Here is a 20032-nt window from a genome sequence, read left to right on the forward strand (position 1 = left end):
ACATTAGTGAGACTGGATAGAAGTTAATCACTCAGATTTTTTGCTGTTTTATTTCAATCAAAATCACTGATTTTACTGTGCTATTTTACAGATATTTGCAAGGAATTTTGCGACACCTTTTCCTCATTAAACCCTCTCCAAAGTCTGCAAGAAGGAAACAGAGTAAATTGATGTTAATTGTCCTCCCCTTGTGCATAATCAAATGTTTCAGAGTTTTGATGTTGATCGGGAGGATGCAAAAATGTGGGGCTCTGTTGCCTTCATGTGAATTTCTTTGTGTTGCAGAATTGTGAAAAACTGGAAAGACTGAGAAAAGACTTTTCAAAATTTTACCAACAAAAAAGTTTGAAAATCACAGATTCAATTTTGTTCTAATATGTTTTGGCCTATAAGTTAAAATCCAATAAAATATGTTGAAGTCTGTGGTTGTAAAATGACAACACATGAATACCATTGTAAACTGCATAAAGTTACAAACAGAGTGTGTGTTGGTACGACACCCCGCTTTCTGCATAAACATAGATCAACATACTGATGCCAACAGTAGGAGCCAAAGAAGAAGCTGCAAGAAAACACAACCAAAGAACAAAAATGAAAGGAAGAGGAGACAGACATTGCATGGCCAAGTAGACACACACCTTCACATACAAATTCACCACACACACTGTCATGATCAAAGCAAAATCAGAAAGCAATGCACTATTTAGTGGCGTATGAGAGTGCAGACAGAGGACCATTAGCAGAAACAACACCGACATGTTTGGAGCTCAGACTGAAAGCAGAGCTGCCACAAAAGGTTTTCATTCTCCCTCCAACATGCACAAAGCCACCCGGCAAAATTACAAGTAGCGACATGACAAAAGTGAGTCATCCTCCCTGTAATCATTTCCACTGGCTTTTCAGCTTACAAATAAACAAAAGCCAATTAAGTGTATTTCTGTGATTATGAGGATTCTGTCTGTAAACACTGAGGATTTTTTTGCATAATGAGCCCCTGTGCTGCCAATTTCTTGGATAAAAAAAAAAAAAAAAGCCATCCAGCAATTATTGGTGTTAACAGATACGCAGGTAAATAAAAATGGCTTTCTGAAGTCAAGTATGCATTTGAAAAGATTAGAAGCTACAAACTAGCTGGTAATTAATTCCAACACATCAGCTATTTGTGATAGTTTATTTTACGCTACTAAATGTAAAGCCCTCTTTCAGATGATCATTTCATTGTTTTATTTCTTATCCTGCGTTGTCATGGTGACAAAGGGAAAGATATTTTCATGAACAGGTGGCCTGTGAACGCCTCGCAGAGGAGAATGCACTAATTTCTGCCTGCCTCTTAGTGGACATTACCTGCAGTTCTATTGGCCATTAAATTGAAAATTGCGCAACTTGGAATTCTGAAAATAAATTTGCTTAATGGAAACACGGAAATTTAAAAAAACACACATCTTTCAATAAAAAGCTTTTGCTCTAAAATGAGGTGGTGTATTTCGCAAAACTGCAATGGAAACTTTTTTTGCCTCAAGAGTCACATGGTCAACAGAAAATGGAAGGCGCATGGTGGCGTGGCATGTTTTTAATGACTTATCACAAACTTATTCATGTGTGATTTTAATTGTGTTTCCTTTTGAATAGAAACACCACACATGCAAAATTGTGTCTTTTCAACATTTGCAGAATATCAACAAAGTTTTGCCCACATTTGTAATGGAAATGCAGCTACAGTCTAAACAGTCACTCACTTGTTTCCAGGGCGGTGGTGCTCTCCTCGCTGACAACGGGCCCACAGCCAACCGCAGTGCAGGAGCGAAGATACAACTTGTATTTGCTCAGAGGCTCTAATTCATGCAGGATCCACTTCGTGGTGTCAGGGTTGCTGATGTTCACAGCCTGCAGAGGCCCAACTTCCTCTGTGTCATTAACTAAAGAAATTAAGGAAAATACAGCTTTAATTCTGGTAGAACATTCAGTTATAACTATCTACTTGTTAACTGACACAAACTTGGAAGGTTTTGCTTCATTTATCACTTGCAGGAAAACAGTAAGTAGAAAATGTGCTGGTAAGAAAAACTTTAAACCAAGATTTTCAGAAAGTATAAATAATTTGGATTTAACTTAATGTTCTTCAGTTGATAAAAACTCACAAAGAAACAGGTAGATAATGCACCTCTTCTTTCTTTTTAAAAAGTGAACTCAGTATGTTACCTACTGTCCATTTAAAACTCAATCGTCTTTGTGTTTTTGATGTCTGCTTTCTGATTGCATCTCATTTTTCAGACTGTAAGGCAGCCAACTAGGTATAAAGATGACATTTATGTTCTTAGTAACAAAAACAAACCCAGCAGGTGTTAAGGTGACCTTTGCTGTGGAAGAGGTGCAATGTTTTTCCTCACTTTAAGAGCAACAGAAATGCTGACATGAATGCTTCAGTGTGAATTCCTTCCACCCGGGTCCTCCTCTCCTCTTCAGTAAAAATTTTGATTCTTGTTCAGTTTTCTTTCAAGGGATGAAATTGTCTTTTTGGCAAATTATGCAATCCACACTGGAGCAGAGAGAGAAAAAAAGGCCACCAGCCGGATGTTTCCATCTTGCTAATGCTTTATGTTGTAACTTTCCCAGAAACCCTGTGGCCTGCCAGCTTGTGTTCTCTATCTTGTACAGTGAACTGGCGAAAGGCTGCAGACTCTGGCTTGCACACTCGCGACAAACAACAACAAGTCCAAATATTCTTCAGCCGGCGCCAAACACGGTTGGCTTTATGAAGTGTGAAACAAGCCAGGATTTTGCTACACAGAATGAACCAAAGCCAACGTTGTTTTCGACTCCCACTTAGAACAGTATTTCAGTTCAGAACAGTGCAAGCTACACTAGACTGGTTGGAAGTGTTCGTATTGTGCCTCAACCCCATCTGCACAAACACAAAAGCTGCAAATAAAAAAGGAATGATACGTTCAGCAGTTTTGCATTTTAAATCCAAATGATACTTTGAAACAAAGAATTAAGCAAAAATTGTGTTTTCAGTGGAATTCTGAATAAGGGACTCCTTAAAATTTACTGGTATCTGTAGAAATTTGCCAGTAAAAGGACCTTGTTAGATAAAAGATAACTGTATTTTCTATCACGTATGGCTTGTACAGTGAAAGTGCAACAAACATTAGATGGGTAAAGAATGTGGCGTGGCCGTGTTGTACCCAGGCACACCACAAGGTGGCAGTGCTTCCCTGAAGTCTCTTGGTCTACTTGGCTAGCCCTAATTTTGTAATTACACATTGTTTAATTACATGTTGGTAAAGTTTATTAAGCACCACAGATAAAATTATCACATGGTTTTAAACAAATACTATTTGATATAAAATTAACTGGTCTTATGTAGACTCTGTTTTGAGACGGAAATGATGAGATAGTGGTAGCAATTCGGTGCTAGCATGCTAGTTACCCTGATAATTTTGCAGTCAGCTAGTGTATCCTGAATTGTTTCTGTCACATTCTGTATTAATGGTTATGTACCCAGCTGCAGGAAGATTTATTGTATTTAGACTTGCTGTTTTGTGTTTAGGTGTTCCAGGCTGTTCTTGTATATTGTGACTAAGTTAAAATGATGACTGTGTTTTGTAATATGTTAGCTCTCTGCTAAATTGAAGATTTTAGTTTGGCTAGTAAATGTCATTGGGAAAACATTTAAAGCATATATAATGCCAGACAGCTGCAATGTTGGATTTCATTGTTTTGGGACAAAGAATAATTAAAAATGTGCACACAGTAAAACGCCCCTGTCTAATGTTTGTTTAAGTACAGAAACCGTGATTCTTCCCAACAAATAAACTGGTAGCAGTGATTGTACCGAATCAAAGAAATAATGGAATATCTGCAGAAAATTGAGGGGTGTATTTACTTATATGATATATTAAATAATGAAATAATAAATTAATTTCATTGTAGTTTAATGAGCATTTCTGTCAGCAGTTCAGTGTCTGGAATGTTGCTGGTCTGTTCTGATGACAACTTAAAAAAATAAACTACTTCAAGGAAATTTGCCAGGGATTCAAATCCTGTTGCAAACTCTGAAAAGTGTCACAGCAGACGTTCATCAGAAACCTGTAGGATCTGATATTATTGCTGAACAGATGCGCTGGAGCTTGAGACTCCACTTGTGTCATTGATGATACTCTCAACAGCTGGCTGCATTATCCTCAACGTTTCGCGCATGACTTCCGTCAAGGGGACTTCAACAAAAAGTCACACTTCAGAGAGCCTATCAGCCTAATTGCTGTGGCGCACAACCAGAAAAGTCCTTTCCTGAATGCCGCCTGATGCCTGGCCCTCCTGCGCAGTGACCAAATCAGACCCAATTAGCCGAGGAAATGTTGCACTACGACGTTATTAGAAGTTGGTCATTACCTTTCTTATGACTTCTGCTTAAGATCAGCAAAGCATTTGGACATGTGATGTGTCTGGATAATGTCCTCAGGAACTGCAAGCTAAGGATATCCAAATAGGGATGTATTTGAGTCAGGACAATTAGATTCTAATGGACTGAGCCAGAACTGCTCATGATTGTGATGCAAAACACCTATCCTGCCCAACATATCCTTATACCAGGATGAATATGCTTCTCTGTTAAAAACCAAGGGCTGCATGCACAATCATCAACAACAGGCCAGAAACTCACCTTCTGTCTTTTCAGACATCCTTCTTAAAGCCAATGTCAAAAACTACACATTTATAGTCTAATTTAGGCTGGATCGAGTTTTGGTCTCATGGTATACCAACATTTTAAAGGTTCTGGTTTCAAAACTTCTATTTATTTACTTTGTATTTTCTAAAAAAGAACCAGATTCTGAACCATTTAAAATGCTCTCTTGTTTGTTATCTTGAACAAAACAAAGGTTTCTAATTCCCTAAGTGTTTAATTGTTTTTTATGTATTATTAGTGATGACAATAGCATATGGATAAACTCTTTCTCTGAAAACACTTTTTGTATCTAGCAAAGTTTGAAAAATGTGGAAAAAAGCCAATTTGTGATCCTGAAAATAAAGCAAAAGTGATGTTAAGTCAAATTGATGTTGTCGACTTTTAAAAGTAGGACCAAAAGTTTGATTTTTTGTAAAGCTTTTAGTTAGGCTGGCTTAAAATATTCTGACCCATTTCTGTACTGATGCTGCAGTAGGCTTCTGGAGGACACACTGACCATTTTTCATCACGTTCTTCTTCTACTACTCCCCAATTTACATTATTTGCTGCTAGGTTTATGTTTTCTCTGTTATTTTTTTCTCCATTTAAGCTACACTTGGTCTAGCGTACTGCTGAGTGGTGGTGCCTTCCTGGCTGAGACAATGCTGCCAACAACTAACCGTTCTGCCTCTTCTGCTGTTAACGTTTTACTTTTCATTAACATAGAAAGTACCCCTGTGTATCTGACCTTTCTTCTTCGGTATCAGTCTTCATATTGAAAACGGTTCTGGTTCTGATGGATGTTTCTTCCTGTTGAAAGGTTTTTTTTTCCCTCTCTACTGTCGCTACATGCATGCTCTGTGTGAGGGACTAATGTAAATTTAACAACATATCGTCTCTGAATGTTCGTCTGGGAGGAGTGAAAGCTGCAAGTCAGTAATTAATCAGCTTATTGCAACGTTTGATAACTAGGATCATTTGGAATATATGTGTGACTGAATTGAAGTAATTTTTTTGTAAATTGTTTCTAGACGTCATTCGTTGTGAATTGGTGCAATATAAAGAAATTGAATTGAACATGAGCATCATCTGCTCATGTATTACATCATAATATACATTTTTGTTTTGAAATTTTTGTGCAAACACTATGCTTACTTAAAACAGTAGTTTTACTAAATGATATCACACAATAGCTGCATTTCCATTACAAATGTGTACAAGACCTTGTCTATACTCCGTTAATGTAAAAAAAAAAAACACAATTTTGAAATTGAGGTGTTTCCATTAAATAAGAAACAATTAAAAACACACATGAACAAGTTTGTTCACATATTTCCTGTCGTCTTCTTCTTCGTGGTTTATGCCAGTGGTAACATGCGATTGTTGAACATGTGCTTTAAAAAAGTGTTTCCTTTACAGTTTTGGGAAACAAACCAATTTTGAAACGGTCGAATAAGCCACCTCATCCTAGCACCAAAAACTTTTGATCAAAAGACAAGTTTTTTTGAAACTGGCATGTTTTCATTAAGCAAGTTTAAATTGGAAATGTCCAGGTAGTCAATGGAAACGCAGCCAGTGAGAATCTCATACCGGCCTAAACTTAGTCCAATGTAACAAAGGAAGTATAAACTAAGCATAAACATTTCATTTGTTTTAAACTAAGCTCATAATATTGTTACTGTTCCCAAACTGTAAATACTTAAATATTTATGCACTCATATTTATAAACTTTGTGGTGGAAGCATAAAAAGAAAGCATGTCATTTTCCTGAGCGATACATACTGAGCTGGTACTCCAGTACATATCCTGTTAGAATCCCATTGGGCTCCAAAGGAGGGGCCCAGGCCAGAGACACTGAGTTCCTCTTTACATCCGTGACCCTCAAAACTGGGTTTTTCTCTGGGACTGTGGGGCGAAGAACAAACACACACAATAAGCACTGTCGGCAGCAGTAACCTACTTTCTTGGTTATTATTGGATGTTTCCTTCAGAGGCTGTGAATCAATGCGCCTCACGCTGCTTTTCTACAACCCTACCTCCCTCTGGGGTTTTGAAGTTGACCGGATGGCTGCCCGGACCGTTGCCTCTCCCGTTGAAGGTCATGACGATGAGACTGTACTCAGAGAAGGGCGTCAGGCCTGGCACGGTGCCGTGGGTCCGATCCCCGGGGAACGCCAGAGAGTGTTTGTCTCTGTGGCTTTTCTTGGAGTCCACCAGGCTGCGCAGGCGCCACCAGTTTATCTGAAGCAGAGGACAGACAGTTTCTACCTTATACACATGTTGGGAGTAGCAAGGTTGTGGCCACTCCTCTTAAGCTGGGTCTGAAAGCAAAGCCATGTTTTCTGAGGCATTACCCTGTAGCCTCCCAGATGTCCATGGAGACTGTCCTTGTGGACGCGTGTCCAGGTCACTCTGATTGCTGAGCTGTTCATCACCTCCACAGCTACGTCGTCAGGTGCAGCAGAGGGAACTGCAGAGGCAAACACACACGTCAGAAGTTAGAGGAACTGCAGCTTTTCTAAGAAAACCTAATAATCTACAAAAACAAAACACACTTATGATTCACAAATCTTCTCTCATGGATATCTATAAAAAACGGACTTACAGGGTTGGGCTAATGAGCTAGCGCTACATTACTGACAGCACACGACACTAAAGAGGAGTCATGACCTGAGGTGACCTCCACAGGACACGTCCAGAAGAAGGCTGAACACAGGAAGTACAGGTTTGTGTGACTCCTAGTTTTAAGCCTCAGAGGAAGTCATACAATTCACACCTCCCTCTTGTCCCCCCCCTCCACAACTTACCCCCACTTCCTACCCCAGACCCAGCTAGAGCCAAGCTGTACCTGAACATCAAAACAAGATTAGGTCCAAAACCAAAACAATCTGCCTCTTCTCTATAATGAGCTGAACTATCCACAACATCACAAAACATGAAGAAGAGAAGCATCTCCACCACTATGTTTCACAGTGGGGATGATGTGTTCAGGTTAATAATGTGCACTTATTTAACTCAATTTTATTTTACTTCATTAGGACAGTGCACATTAATGTACATTACCACAATTCACGGCAGTGTCAATATGCAGGAATTAGCACAATAGCTAAACTTCACCCTTTGTCCTAAGATAAGTAAGCAGAAAAAACCAAAAGTGTCACCATGGAATTCACAGGACAGAGCACAGTTCACATAGTAAGAAGTAAAAATTGACATTTACACAAAAAATAACAAACCACCAGACAGAAACAGGATAAAAACAGGGTATGACCCTCTGCTATAAGCAGTGGAAGTCATTTTTTATAGTACATAACTAGTTTGCTTTCAACCAATGCCTGAGTTTATTTTTCTTTTGGACTACAACACCGCAGCAGGCAATGCACACAGAAATGAGAAGATGCTCCCTTTAAACTCCAACATACTGCACTTACACTGCAAAAATGGAAGTAATAAATAAGATGGGCTGGATTTGTTATGTTTCATGTCTGGATATGTGAAGTCTGTTCATCTAAAATATCTGATTTTATAATTAAAAAATAGGAATAAGACATTCAGCTTTAAGTAACTAGCTTGAGACTTAATTATAGTTTTTTCCTCCATTTTCCTCTCTATTCCAAACTGTACAAACTCAATTCTCACACCATTTAATTTTTTCATGAAAGCTACCATTTCTCAGCTAAGTGTTGGGATGTTCTATTTTCTTTAATTTTGTGTCTTGTTAATGGAAAAAATGTGTGAAATGAGATTTAAAACAGTGAGCGATACATGAGCAGATAGTCTAAGCAGCATCTTCATCATGATGTGATTAATCTTTGAGCAGAGTTTAGTTTTAGATGACTCTGCTCTGGTATCTATTTATCTATTCATTTATCATATCTCCAAGTGAAACATGGCAGTGGTGGTGAGGATGATTTTCTTCATTTTATTCTAGATTATTTAATGTTAAATTCTAATCTCTAATTATTTTTTCGCATCGATTTTATTTTCTTGTTGAATAAATGATAAATTAAATTTTTTAATATGTCTTTTTCATCTTTTTTAAAGCCACTTTATAGCACAACCAAGTAACCACAAGTGACTTAAAAAAAGTTTGACTTTGATGCCTTGAAACTGGTCTCTGTCTTTTTAAGAAGCTCCTGCTCTTTACGACACTTCCTGGTCATCACAACAGTGCTTCCTTTTGATGAGAGAATGACATAATATGATATAAAGCTAAAAAAGTGGATTTTACATAATAATGTCCCTTTAAGAAGGAAAGAGAAAGAATCTCTGAAATGCATCCTCGTCAACTAGCTTCTTCCTGTGCCATAAAGTCACCTAAGACTGAAACATGAACGACAGTAGCTTCCATCAAAACTCACAGTCCTCTCCTGAGTATCCGCTCACAATCCTGGGCTCGGGCCCCCAGCCCTGGTTGTTCCTGGCCTGGATCTTCACCTCGTAGGGAACGAAGGTGGGAGTGTTCCGCACCACAAACGAGTGCCTCTTCACGGTGTGCTCCGTCCACTCCTCCTGCCCATCCTGCCGCCTGTAGCTCACCTTGTACTCCAGGCCGGGGCCGTTGTGCTCGATGGGCAGCAGCGGCTGGACGGCGGAGACAGGAAGAATAGAAAAGTTTCATTGATGTATTGTCACCGGTTGGTGTCAAATCCCAGAGTGTGTGGTGAGCTGCACAAGGCTCTGTGGGAGAATTTCATCACAATGTGTAATAAAACAATGGAGCCGCTGACGTGGTCAGATTTGTTTAATACATACGCCGCAGATGAAAAGATTCCTCTCCTCATAGGAATCAAAAGTGTGAGAAATAGAATAAGATGCCATTATCCACAAAAGAAAATCATTAACAATGGGAGAGCTGGAATCTACAAATCAGGGGCTGCATTACCAAGACAGGGCAAGCAGATAATAAGTGAAGGAGAGATTCATCTTTCTACAATAAAAGCCAAATGGATGACTGCCAGTGTTAAAAGGTTTTCTTTTCACAGTCTTCTCGTTTGCTTTCTAATCAAAGAAAAGGAGCCGCGTTCAATAGAAACATATTCACAGTGATCCCAGATAAGAAGGTTTTTCTTCAGATCTCCACGGAACGTGAAAATATCAGAAATGGACCGTTTCTGCTTCTTAAATTATTGCTGCTTGCAAATGAAACATTGATAAAACTTCATCTGTGATCGCTGAGAGGAATTCTATGAACTGAAGCAGAAGGAGGCGTGGGGGTGGATGGGGGGTTCGCTATGCAAAGGTAGGACGAATTGCAGAATATGGAAATAACAGGATAATAAAAGGCCAGGCTCTGCTTCTTACCTCCCAGTTGATATTCATTTCATGTGGCAAATGACCTTCGATTTTGATATTTTCTGGGTTCTTGTCAGGGGCTGTAAAAAAGAAAGGATATAGATTTTTGTCAGCATTGTTAGTAGGAGACGTCAGCAGTGAAAGAGAGCAGATTTTCAACAACAGTGGCAGGAGTGGCTCCCTTTAACAAGGTATCTGCAGGTTTCAACAAGTCACATTTCAGATGTTTTAAGACCTTTTTAATGCCACCTTGAATGAAATTTAAGACAGAAAAAACTATAAATATAGGGGATGGTTGGGGGAACTTCACTGCATAAAAATAAAGCACAACCAGCACTGTGAACCCGGGTTTGTGCCAATGATAGAAGCAAAAAATCTAGCCAACTAGCTAGCAAAAGTATATTAGCTACTAGTTAGCGGTAGCTTCAACCATCTCATTTGAGACTGTCTTCTGTAGTTCATTTGAATTGTTTTTATCTCCAAAGTTAGTGCAGCAAAAGTTTAAAAACTTTTGTGTGTATGGACCCTGATTTTTACTAATTGAAGACATTTCAAGACCTTAATTTTAGCCAAATTAACTTAAGACTTTTTAAGGATGCCTAAAGTGTCCTGAACTGTGGAGTTGTCGGGGAACGTATCACATTGTGGAATAACAGAGGAGGGCGTGTCCCACCTGACGGGGGGGTCTTGTATCTCTCCGTGGGTTCGCTAGGCAGCCCCGCTCCGATGGCGCTGATGGCGTAAACACGGAAGCGATACTCAACGTGACCATGGAGCCTGAGGATGGCAGAGTTGTGGTTCCCAGGGACTCGGAGCAGCTCCTTCCAGTTTCCTGGCTCCCACTTGTTTTCCTCAAACTCGATGATGAACTCTGGTGAGAGACAGAAACATAATCAAAGTGTCCTGTTTCCAAAGATCACTTCTGTGACCCTCCGCTGAGCAGAGCGCTCCTGGCTTCTCTCTTCCTCTGGGGCACAAACCACAATTCATGTTTGCATGAAGTAATAATGGATTTGAGATTTTATCCAACAATTTTATTATGTATGCAGCATGATGAGCAAAAGGCAGTCCTAATGCCATTCACACCTTGATGCTTTGATGTGCATTTACACCTACGTACCTGTAGGGGAGCTGTTGTGGTCGTCCCCGGGGATCCACTCCAGCTTTACGCTTTTACTCTTGTGCTCAGATAAAACCAAGTTCTCTGGAGCGACGGGGACATCTGGAAATCAACCCAACAGAACAAAACAAAATCACACAAAGGGGCATCAATCTCTGCTAGCAAGGAAAGGCCAAAGCAGCAAATGTTCGATCAAGTCGTCCCAAGAGTCAGAGGATGTGGAACGAGCTGAATCGCCGGCACTGTGTGTTTTTGGTCGAGAGGCATCAGCCGTGTCTTGTCAGATACGCTGCTGCTCTGTGTTTTCTGACATTCTGATCTCTTCACAAACAATAATCCAGAGCTGTGGGGTTTGCTGATGCTGTGGCATGTGCTCACCTAACACCATGAGGAAGGCCGAAGCTGTGTCTCTGTCCAGCGGAGTCTTCGCCACACAAATGTACACACCCTGATCTCCATGGCTAACGTCGCTGATGTTAAGATAGCCATCCTCCATGATGTATCTGTTCACAGAGACATCCAGACACAAAATCAACAATGAACCAGTATTCAAACCCTTTCAACTTTTCCACATTCAAATGATTTTATTGTGAAATGGAACAAAATAAGATGGATGTTTAATTATTTTACCACTAAAAATTTGAAAAGTGAGCCATGCTTATTTATTCACCCTCTGAACTCTGAACCCTTAAATAAAATCCAGAGCAACTAGTAAATCACATGATTAAGTTTATGACTGAAATGGCTATTACTACTGAGTGGCAAGTAAAGAACCACTGGTAAAAAAGCCTCAAGAAGTCTCAATTATGAAAACAGACCAAAACTGAACTTTTTGGTCTACAAATAGAACACTACACTGAAAACGTTAACCAAGAGTTTTTTTTCTAGTTTCTAGTGTAAACAAAACTAACTTAAAGTAACTTTCCAGCAGGATACAGGAGTTTGTTTTAAGCCAACAACTCCTTAGTACTGATGTAAAGTACTTGTTTCACTGGCAGATTATTTCACTTATAACATGGGAGAATATATTGTTAAAAGTGAAACTAGTGCCAGTGCCAGTAAAACTAGTACTGTTTTTTATTTTTTATTAATGTTAAGAAATTATTGACTTAAAACAAACTCCTACATCTTGCTGAAAAGTTACTTGTAAGTTCATTTTGATTGCACTGAAAACCAGACCAAAAAAACTTTGTAAGATTTTGTGCTTTTACAGTGTGTGGTAGAAAGTCCACTGAACATTACTCTGAACACTTTAAAAACTGTGAAAGATGTTGGTGGCAGCATCATGCTGAGGGAATGTGGTAGTTAGTTCTGAATGGAGGAAAGCAGAAGGCAAAATGTGGTTATACACACAGTGTAGAAACATTAAGGAAAAAAAAATACACATTTTAGCTTTAAAATGTGTATTTGGACCAAATAGTTTATTCGGTCCAAAACACTCAATTGCACACATAATAATAATCAACATTCTAACTGCAAATCAAAGAAATTCAAAACGAAGTCAAATAAAAATAATTCATGTGTTGAAGAGGTGAAGACTGAAGCTTATATGTTCATTACAAATAATTTCAACTCTTCACAGCTTTAGTATAAGAAGTAGTAACAGAGCACACAAAATCATTAAATCCAGACAAGAGGAAGAAAAAAAGTCGATAAACAGAAAGATTAAAGTAAGTAAATCATATAAGTAAACATTCATGCCACACTTTTCAGATTTTTATATGTATTGTTTTCTTTCCTTTCCTTTAACGTTGCGCTATTCCCCCAAAAAACTCCCCATGAAATACCTTAAAGTTTGGGTATGAAATGTGAAAAACCTTCAAAAGGTGGAAATATTTTTTTGCCAAGTACTGTGAGAAGGAAAACTACTACTTGAGCTGAGACCAAATCAGCCATATTTTAAAAATAAACAAAATTCTGTGCCTTACCTGGGATTCTCTGTGTAGTTGAGCACTATCTGTGTGTTATCTTTCTCCCACAGGAGCTCAAAGTCGTTGCTGAAGGACTCGTCGTACTCTGCCAGGCAGGAGAGCTGGGCTGCGCTGCCTTTTAAGATCTGCAGGTCCTTTGGGGCCACCACTATTCTGGTGGGATCTTCCACAGGAAGGACGAGTTAGCTGCAGAGCACACACACCGCTGCTGCCACATGTTTGCAAAGGAACGAGTGTTTACCTTTTATGTAGAGCACAGCGTCGATGGCGGATGATCCCTCCGTGTTTTTAGCCAAACAGGTGTACTGTCCCGCATCGCCTTTCTCTGCCGAGTGGATCTCCAGCGAACCGTTGTCATGAAACGTAAACCGGGGCCCTGCCACCGACTCAGAGGAGTCATCCCTGCTCCTGAGGACAGGAGGAAAAACAAAAAGGATTCAGTCTGAGGTAACTTCAGTACGAATACATATGAAGAAAGGCAACTGTAAGAAAATATACACACATACCTGCAAAAGTGGAACACTTTTACATGACACTTTTTGTCCTGTTATCAAAGCAAAATTCTATGTATTTTTATGGGATTTGCTGTGATAGATCCACTCAAAGCAGTGTATGAAGTGGAATGATGGTTTTTAATATTTTTTATCAATACAAACCTGAATAGTGTAGAATGTATTTGTATTTGGTACATCTGAGTCAATACTACGTTTGCAGCAGTGAATCTTTCGGGTGTTTCTAGTAGTGGGCATTTATCATATTTTTTACCATTTATTGTGATAAATTTCTTATGATAATTTTATCTCTGTCACAATAAATTCTAATTAATCATTTTCAAAATTCCCTAAAACTCACTGTTTTTTTTAAGAGCAGAGGTTATATTTGTGGGGTTATTATTACTGTGCCATAACCAATGCTTGAGTTTATTTTACAACTATACAGTTAACAAAAACAGTAATAAGCAACTTTCACTTTTATTGTTATCACAATACTATCTCAAAATATGATGGTAAAACTTTACGTCCATATCGTTGGTGTTTCTCTACCCACCTTTTGTCCATTCATCTTTGCAAAATAGTTTAGTTAGATTAGACAGAGAATCTGTCAAATTCTCAGATTTAAGTCTGAGAATTTGTGACTGGGCACAAATTGTGACTGGGCACAAATTCTGGGCCGCCCTAGCACAGACATATGCTTTATTTATTTTATTCATTTATTTTGAACATGATGGAAGTATAAAATCACACACATGAACAAGGAAACCTTTACATTGGAGCTCTTGTTGTAATGGTTGTGGTTGTTGTCTGCCTCTGTCTAAAACAGATCTAAAACAATACCACTGTTTTATTAGTGTGATTCAGTCAAAGAATATCAATTTATTATAAGAAAAAAGTGCTTTAACCAGCACTTTTTTATTAAATTTCTTTTCAAAATATTAGTTGACTCAATCCTTTTAAGTCAGTGTTACTAAGAGCTGTTGTGTAAGGTTCAGGCTGCAGACCCTGGTCTGTCGAATAAATACATTCAAGTTTGCAGCTGTCATGTGACAGAACACCGACATGTTTAAGGGGAGCCAATACTTTTACAATGCACTGCAAGTGGCATGTTTTGAAGCAATGGCTTGAATCTGACTAGTAGGGCACAACACAGATGAACCCACTGAGACTCTACTGCTCCCTGCTGGTGTGTTGGGCTTACCAAGTGATTGCTGAAGGAGGGGAACTGAAGACCTTACAGTGCATCATCACTCCCTTTCCCTCCACTGCAGAGTAATCCTCCCCGTTATTTGTCAGAATCATAGGCTGCAAATCTGAAAAGAACAAAACAACAAAATTTAACTTCTTTAAAAAGGCAAAAAGTGTGTACAAATCAAGAGGTTGCTTTTTTTAAAAATTTTAAACCTGGCAGGTTGTGAGATTAGAGTCTTTTTAACCCAGGGTGTCTGCAGGGTTCAGTAACTCAAATTTAAGACTTTTTAACACCTTTTTTAATCACCGCCTGAAAGAAATTTAAGACTGAAAAAACTATAAATATAAAGGATGGTAAGAGCTAGTTGCATAACAATAAAGCATAACAAAAATGGTCAACCTGACTTTGTTGTTTGTGTGTCACTCAAACAGTACTGCCATTACAAAATTTATGAACTGTAATTAACATATTTAAGGTGAAATATTTCCCCCCCAAATAAATTTAAGACATTTTAAGGCTTCAATTTTAGACACATGAATTTAAGGTTTTAAAGACCATTTTAATGTCATCTTACATGAAATTTAAGACAGAAAAGAAACATATTGGGGATTGATGGTTGGACGATGGCTGGGCTTTGTGTCCATGATAGAGGTAAAAAATATAGCTAGCTGATTAGCTGTCAAATAAGGAATATAGATTTTTGTCCTGATTTTTAGCGAGGAATGCAACAAACATGTTTGTGTGTGACTGAAATGTTTCCCTGACAGGAAAGTCCCTCATAGAAAACAAAACTATATTAAATTGTTCTGCCATGACAAATTTTAAGATCTGTGATTAATGTTTTCAAGGTCAATTGACATTTTTATGAATTTAAGACATTTCTGGTCTTAATTTTAGACATGAATTTGAGACTTTTTAAGGAAGCAGACACATGAAAAAAAACAGCAAATTCAACTGGAGGTTAAATGAGGTGGCAGCATTTGACAGTTATCGTATGTGTGTATTAACTACAAATTCCTTTGTGTAAGTGAAATAAATAACTCGGCAGTCTGGTTATCAGGAATGCGAACATGAAACGACAGCAGAAAACAATGCAATAATGAGTTAGTGGAGCACATGCACCTTATCAGTTTGAGCCACAGCGTCCCCATTAAAATGCTCCGTCTCTCCTTTTTGTTTGGCGAAGCAGCAGCAAGCAGGACTTAGCATTCAGAAGCTGTCCAGCTTTATTAACTCCTGTGTCGCTGAGCGGAAACTCCACACGGAGACAGAAAGCGCTGGACTGTGTTTGGTATGTTTCTTTTTTATCTGCACTCCTGTGCTGGTCTTATAGCGTTGAAATGTGCGCAGAATGTAGGGCAAACTTGTTAGCATATAAATGGCAGAGAACAGAATGTTGTTGCTTCTTGTTGGGGGAGCAGCCAGGCTGAGTGAAACAGCCAGCAGACAGCGTTCTTCCCTGGGCTCCTCACCGCTCTATGGGCGCATGTCGGCTCTCCGGCGGTAAAGTCTGACACATCCTCACAAAGGCTTTGCAGAGATTTTTTGTTTTTCTCATTCTCTTCAGTAGAGGTTGTTTTACTCACTCATGATCATGATGTTGGCGTTGGACAGAAGGGTCCCATGTCTGTTGGAGGCCTCACACTGATAGACGGCGCTGTCAGAGGCTTTGGCGTTCTGTAAGAAGACGGTATCGCCGAGAATCTTCCTGTTGGCCGCTGGGGAGTCTGCAACAGGGAAAATGCAAATGTTTTACATTATTACTATTTGGAACAGGTCTGGTTTGTTTATTTGTGTTTTTTCAAGCATTTCTAATACTGTATAAAATGATTGCTGTGGTATTTCAACGTGAGAATCTCATACTGAATCATTTGTCTCATCTAAAGTCAAATGAATTCATGAAAGATTATTTTTGAGGCTATCAGATGCTTTTTAGTGTTTATTTCACATTGTTGGAATTTGTAAGGATTATTAGAGATGTTGGCTGAAGAAAACTACAAAACAAATTGAGATTTCTTTATTACTTTTATGCCAGCAAACCTCTTCCAGCTACATTAAAATGCAAGCTTATAGAAATATGAGCTCTTAGTGCTCATTTGCCACAATGATCTGAATATTAGCTTTGTTTAACAGTTTAGCTGCAGCTAATTTAACCAACCAGGTCTGGCAAGTAAACCTTCCAAAATTCTGTTCCTTGTGAAACAGCAGCACAACTCTCAAGAACAAGAAAATTAAAAACTGAGACATTTCAGCTTCCTAAGAAAATGAGAAATGAAATAAGTGAAACCGGTCAGCTCGGTCTCAGATAACACAATCCTTCTCCCTTAAAATAAACCAGATATTGCAGAAAAGAACAGTTGATTCCATTTTTATTTTCTTGACTTTCCAACTTTCCAACAATTTTTTTTCTTTTGTTTTAAAGCCAAAAGCAGAAAAAGTTTTCTTTTTCACTGCCAAACCACAAAATCTTACCAAGTAATTTTGGTCTAGTTCTGGTACAAATATATTAGTGCACTGACAAACTAACTTAAACGTAACTTTTCAGCAAAATGTAGGAGCTTGTTTTAAGTCAATAATTTCTTAATATTGATGAAAAAGTACTACTTCCACCGGCATAATATTTTCTTATGTTATAAGTGAGATAATCTGCCAGAAGTTAGTAAAAATCATCACTTACCAACTCAATAATGATCAGAAATGTGTAATTAAAAACAAGCAATTTACTGTGCTAAGGAGTCTACAAATAAATAATATTACCTAAAACAAAATGATTACAAACTGACACTCCTAACTCCTAATTAATTGGTTGATACACCATATTCTTCATAATCTATATAGTATACCAACTAAAATAATAAAAAAACAAATGTCAAATGTTGATAATGATAGTAAAATAACAATAACAATCAAATGTAGAAATGTATTTGTACTAGAAACTAGAGCAAAGATTCTTGGTAAGATCCAGGGTTTTTGCAGTGTTTAATGATCAGTGTCGTGGGACTGACCCTGCAGCAGCTGGCCGTTCACCCTCCATGTGATGGTGGGCTCCGGGACGCCGCGGGCCGAGCACTTGATGTGGACGTGGGAGCCGATCATACTGAGCTGGCTCTGTGGCTCCGACTCCCACTCTGGAGGCCCTGGGAACACACAGTCAGCTCCATGTTATCACTGCCATAGAGACACTGCACAGAGAGACAGTCGCTTCTTCACTGGTTGCTATGTAGTATAAAGTAATACTTTATACTTTTTTTATCCAAGGCCTGCAGACATGGACCGACAAAGGAACATTTCTCCCTTGAGTGACTCTGCTCATGATAGAATCAGGTGTAATTCTTACATAAACCCAACACTTAAACAATAACACCTGCTCAGGGTCACTCACAAGGACGTCGCTGTAGATGTCCTCTTTAAAACAAAATCTGAGCAGCTATAGTGAATCTATCGTAATTGTGGCTTTTCTGTCTTCTGTGTCATAAGTGGTACAAAGTGATCAAGCATTATAATTCATTACCGTCATTTTTATACCTGATGGTTTCCATGACCTGCAGTTAAAGGGACAACAATGTTATTGTTGCCCTCTGTAGATTGACTGGATGAATTAAAGAGTAACTAAACATCAAATCAACTTTTTTTTGCAGATAAACTGTATAAATTGGGCTTTACACACAAAAAACATAAAATCCTAACATGTATTTTTGGTCTAATTTTTAGTGTAAATGTCTTAGAATAAGCCAAATCTAACTTAAAAGTTGTCAGAAGGGTAAATAGTGCAAATATCTTTATAGCATGACAGTGATGACAGTAAATGAACTGTAATGATAAGTTGCGTCTCCGCCATTAGCACATTTAGCAGCACATACACAAGAATGACTGATGGCGCTAAGAACCTCCTCTACAGCAGCCTGTAGAATTTACGCTAATCTGTCCATCCACAAAAAGTCTTTTGATTCAAAATGCAAAAATATCTATAAAATCACAAATGTATTAAACAAAGAAAACTAAATGAAATGTCATCAAAGGGCAGAGAACCTAGAACATAAACAAATGAGGTGACCATGAAAACATGTCAACAACAGTTCAAGTCAATTTGACATCTTAGGGAAGATTTTTCTACTTAATGTAGTGTCATTATTATACATACAGACTCAAATATAAACACACAACTAGGGGTGCACCAATTGCACATTTCTGGCTGATTATCGATCTTTCAAAAGCCTGAGCTGCAGATTCTGATTTTGGCCGATACCGATTCTTTTCGTCTGAATTTTTGCTAAATATAGCAAGAAAGTTGCAGAGTTGGTAACAGTGAGGTGAATATTGTTAACTGCCAACATGCAGACAGGACCTGGTGGGCGGGACTAACAGTCAAACCTCTCTCACTGCACAGAGAAGAGGACAGTGGGTGACTCTTAGATCTTTGCTGAAGTAGATAAGATCAGTGAATAAGATCAACCCCACTACTAATTGGACAAAGGGCCCAGAGCCAATACAGTCAGAAAGCTTAGGTGGGTTTGAGATCAGAACCATTAAACCAGCTGAATCTTAGCTTACTTTGTATGTTCCGAAACCAGTTCTGATCCTGGTTCTGTATCAACATGCACCTGTTTTAACCACATAGCTGCAGATTTAAAGTGAAGGTTAATGATGTGACATTGGTGTTTCTTTCTCATGCTGTCCTCTTTGTGCAATACACCAGTATCACTGGCAGCTAAACAAGAAAATAAAAACCACACCTCCAAGCCATATTTTGTGCAATATTTAAAAAATGAGAAGACAATAGCCATTAAACATTACTACGCCAAAAAATACTTTGATTAATCTTTTTCTATTTTTTTTATTTTAGAATAAATGCTTATTCATATTTCAATAAAGCAGCCTTCGGCACATTTTTGGGTAGCAAACAGAAAGTTTAAATTGTTGAAAGATAACTGCTAGTAAATATTAAAATTTGAAAGGTAATTACTGAATGTTAATTCAATAATTGAGGCCTAAGGAAAGACAGGACAGGTTTGTAATCCTAACTTACAGCAATGCAGGGTCAGAGGAGACCTACATGTTGTGGATTTGATGAGGAAAGGTAAAGTGATTTAACCTAATTATTGACTTTTTTTTTACCTTCAACTGTCACTGTGAAGTAATGGACAACTTCTCCCAGTGGGTTCCTTGCTCTGCACATGTACTTCCCGCTGTCCTCCTGTTGGGCTCTGGGAACGATCAGCAGCTTCCTGTGATTCTCCAGCTTTGCTTTAACAGGAAGCTGGTCACCAATTTTTATCCACTCCACCTGTGGAGTTGGACTGCAAAAAAGAAATCGAGTTAAACATAAAACCGCAT

General features: G+C 38.5%; 1 protein-coding gene across 9 annotated transcripts in view; it reads right to left on the bottom strand.

Annotated features, from left to right (window-relative positions):
• Positions 1–20032, bottom strand: part of chl1b (cell adhesion molecule L1-like b) — a 91918-nt gene that overhangs the window by 14610 nt on the left and 57276 nt on the right. For 7 of the 9 annotated variants that reach the window (XM_032548964.1, XM_032548960.1, XM_032548962.1 and 4 more), the window contains 16 exons: positions 19814–19995; positions 17704–17835; positions 16285–16425; positions 14708–14819; positions 13254–13420; positions 13010–13175; positions 11460–11584; positions 11082–11183; positions 10635–10832; positions 9971–10041; positions 9028–9250; positions 7021–7136; positions 6703–6907; positions 6449–6571; positions 1737–1916; positions 533–562 (listed from right to left, as the gene is read on the bottom strand). In XM_032548964.1, coding sequence (XP_032404855.1) covers positions 533–562; positions 1737–1916; positions 6449–6571; positions 6703–6907; positions 7021–7136; positions 9028–9250; positions 9971–10041; positions 10635–10832; positions 11082–11183; positions 11460–11584; positions 13010–13175; positions 13254–13420; positions 14708–14819; positions 16285–16425; positions 17704–17835; positions 19814–19995 — 2273 coding nt within the window. The remainder of the gene's footprint in view (positions 1–532; positions 563–1736; positions 1917–6448; positions 6572–6702; positions 6908–7020; positions 7137–9027; positions 9251–9970; positions 10042–10634; positions 10833–11081; positions 11184–11459; positions 11585–13009; positions 13176–13253; positions 13421–14707; positions 14820–16284; positions 16426–17703; positions 17836–19813; positions 19996–20032) is intronic. The other 2 variants (XM_032548963.1, XM_032548965.1) reach the window with 1 other exon arrangement.

Source organism: Xiphophorus hellerii, chromosome 20 (assembly GCF_003331165.1).
Source record: "Xiphophorus hellerii strain 12219 chromosome 20, Xiphophorus_hellerii-4.1, whole genome shotgun sequence".
NCBI classification, from domain to species: Eukaryota; Metazoa; Chordata; class Actinopteri; order Cyprinodontiformes; family Poeciliidae; genus Xiphophorus; species Xiphophorus hellerii.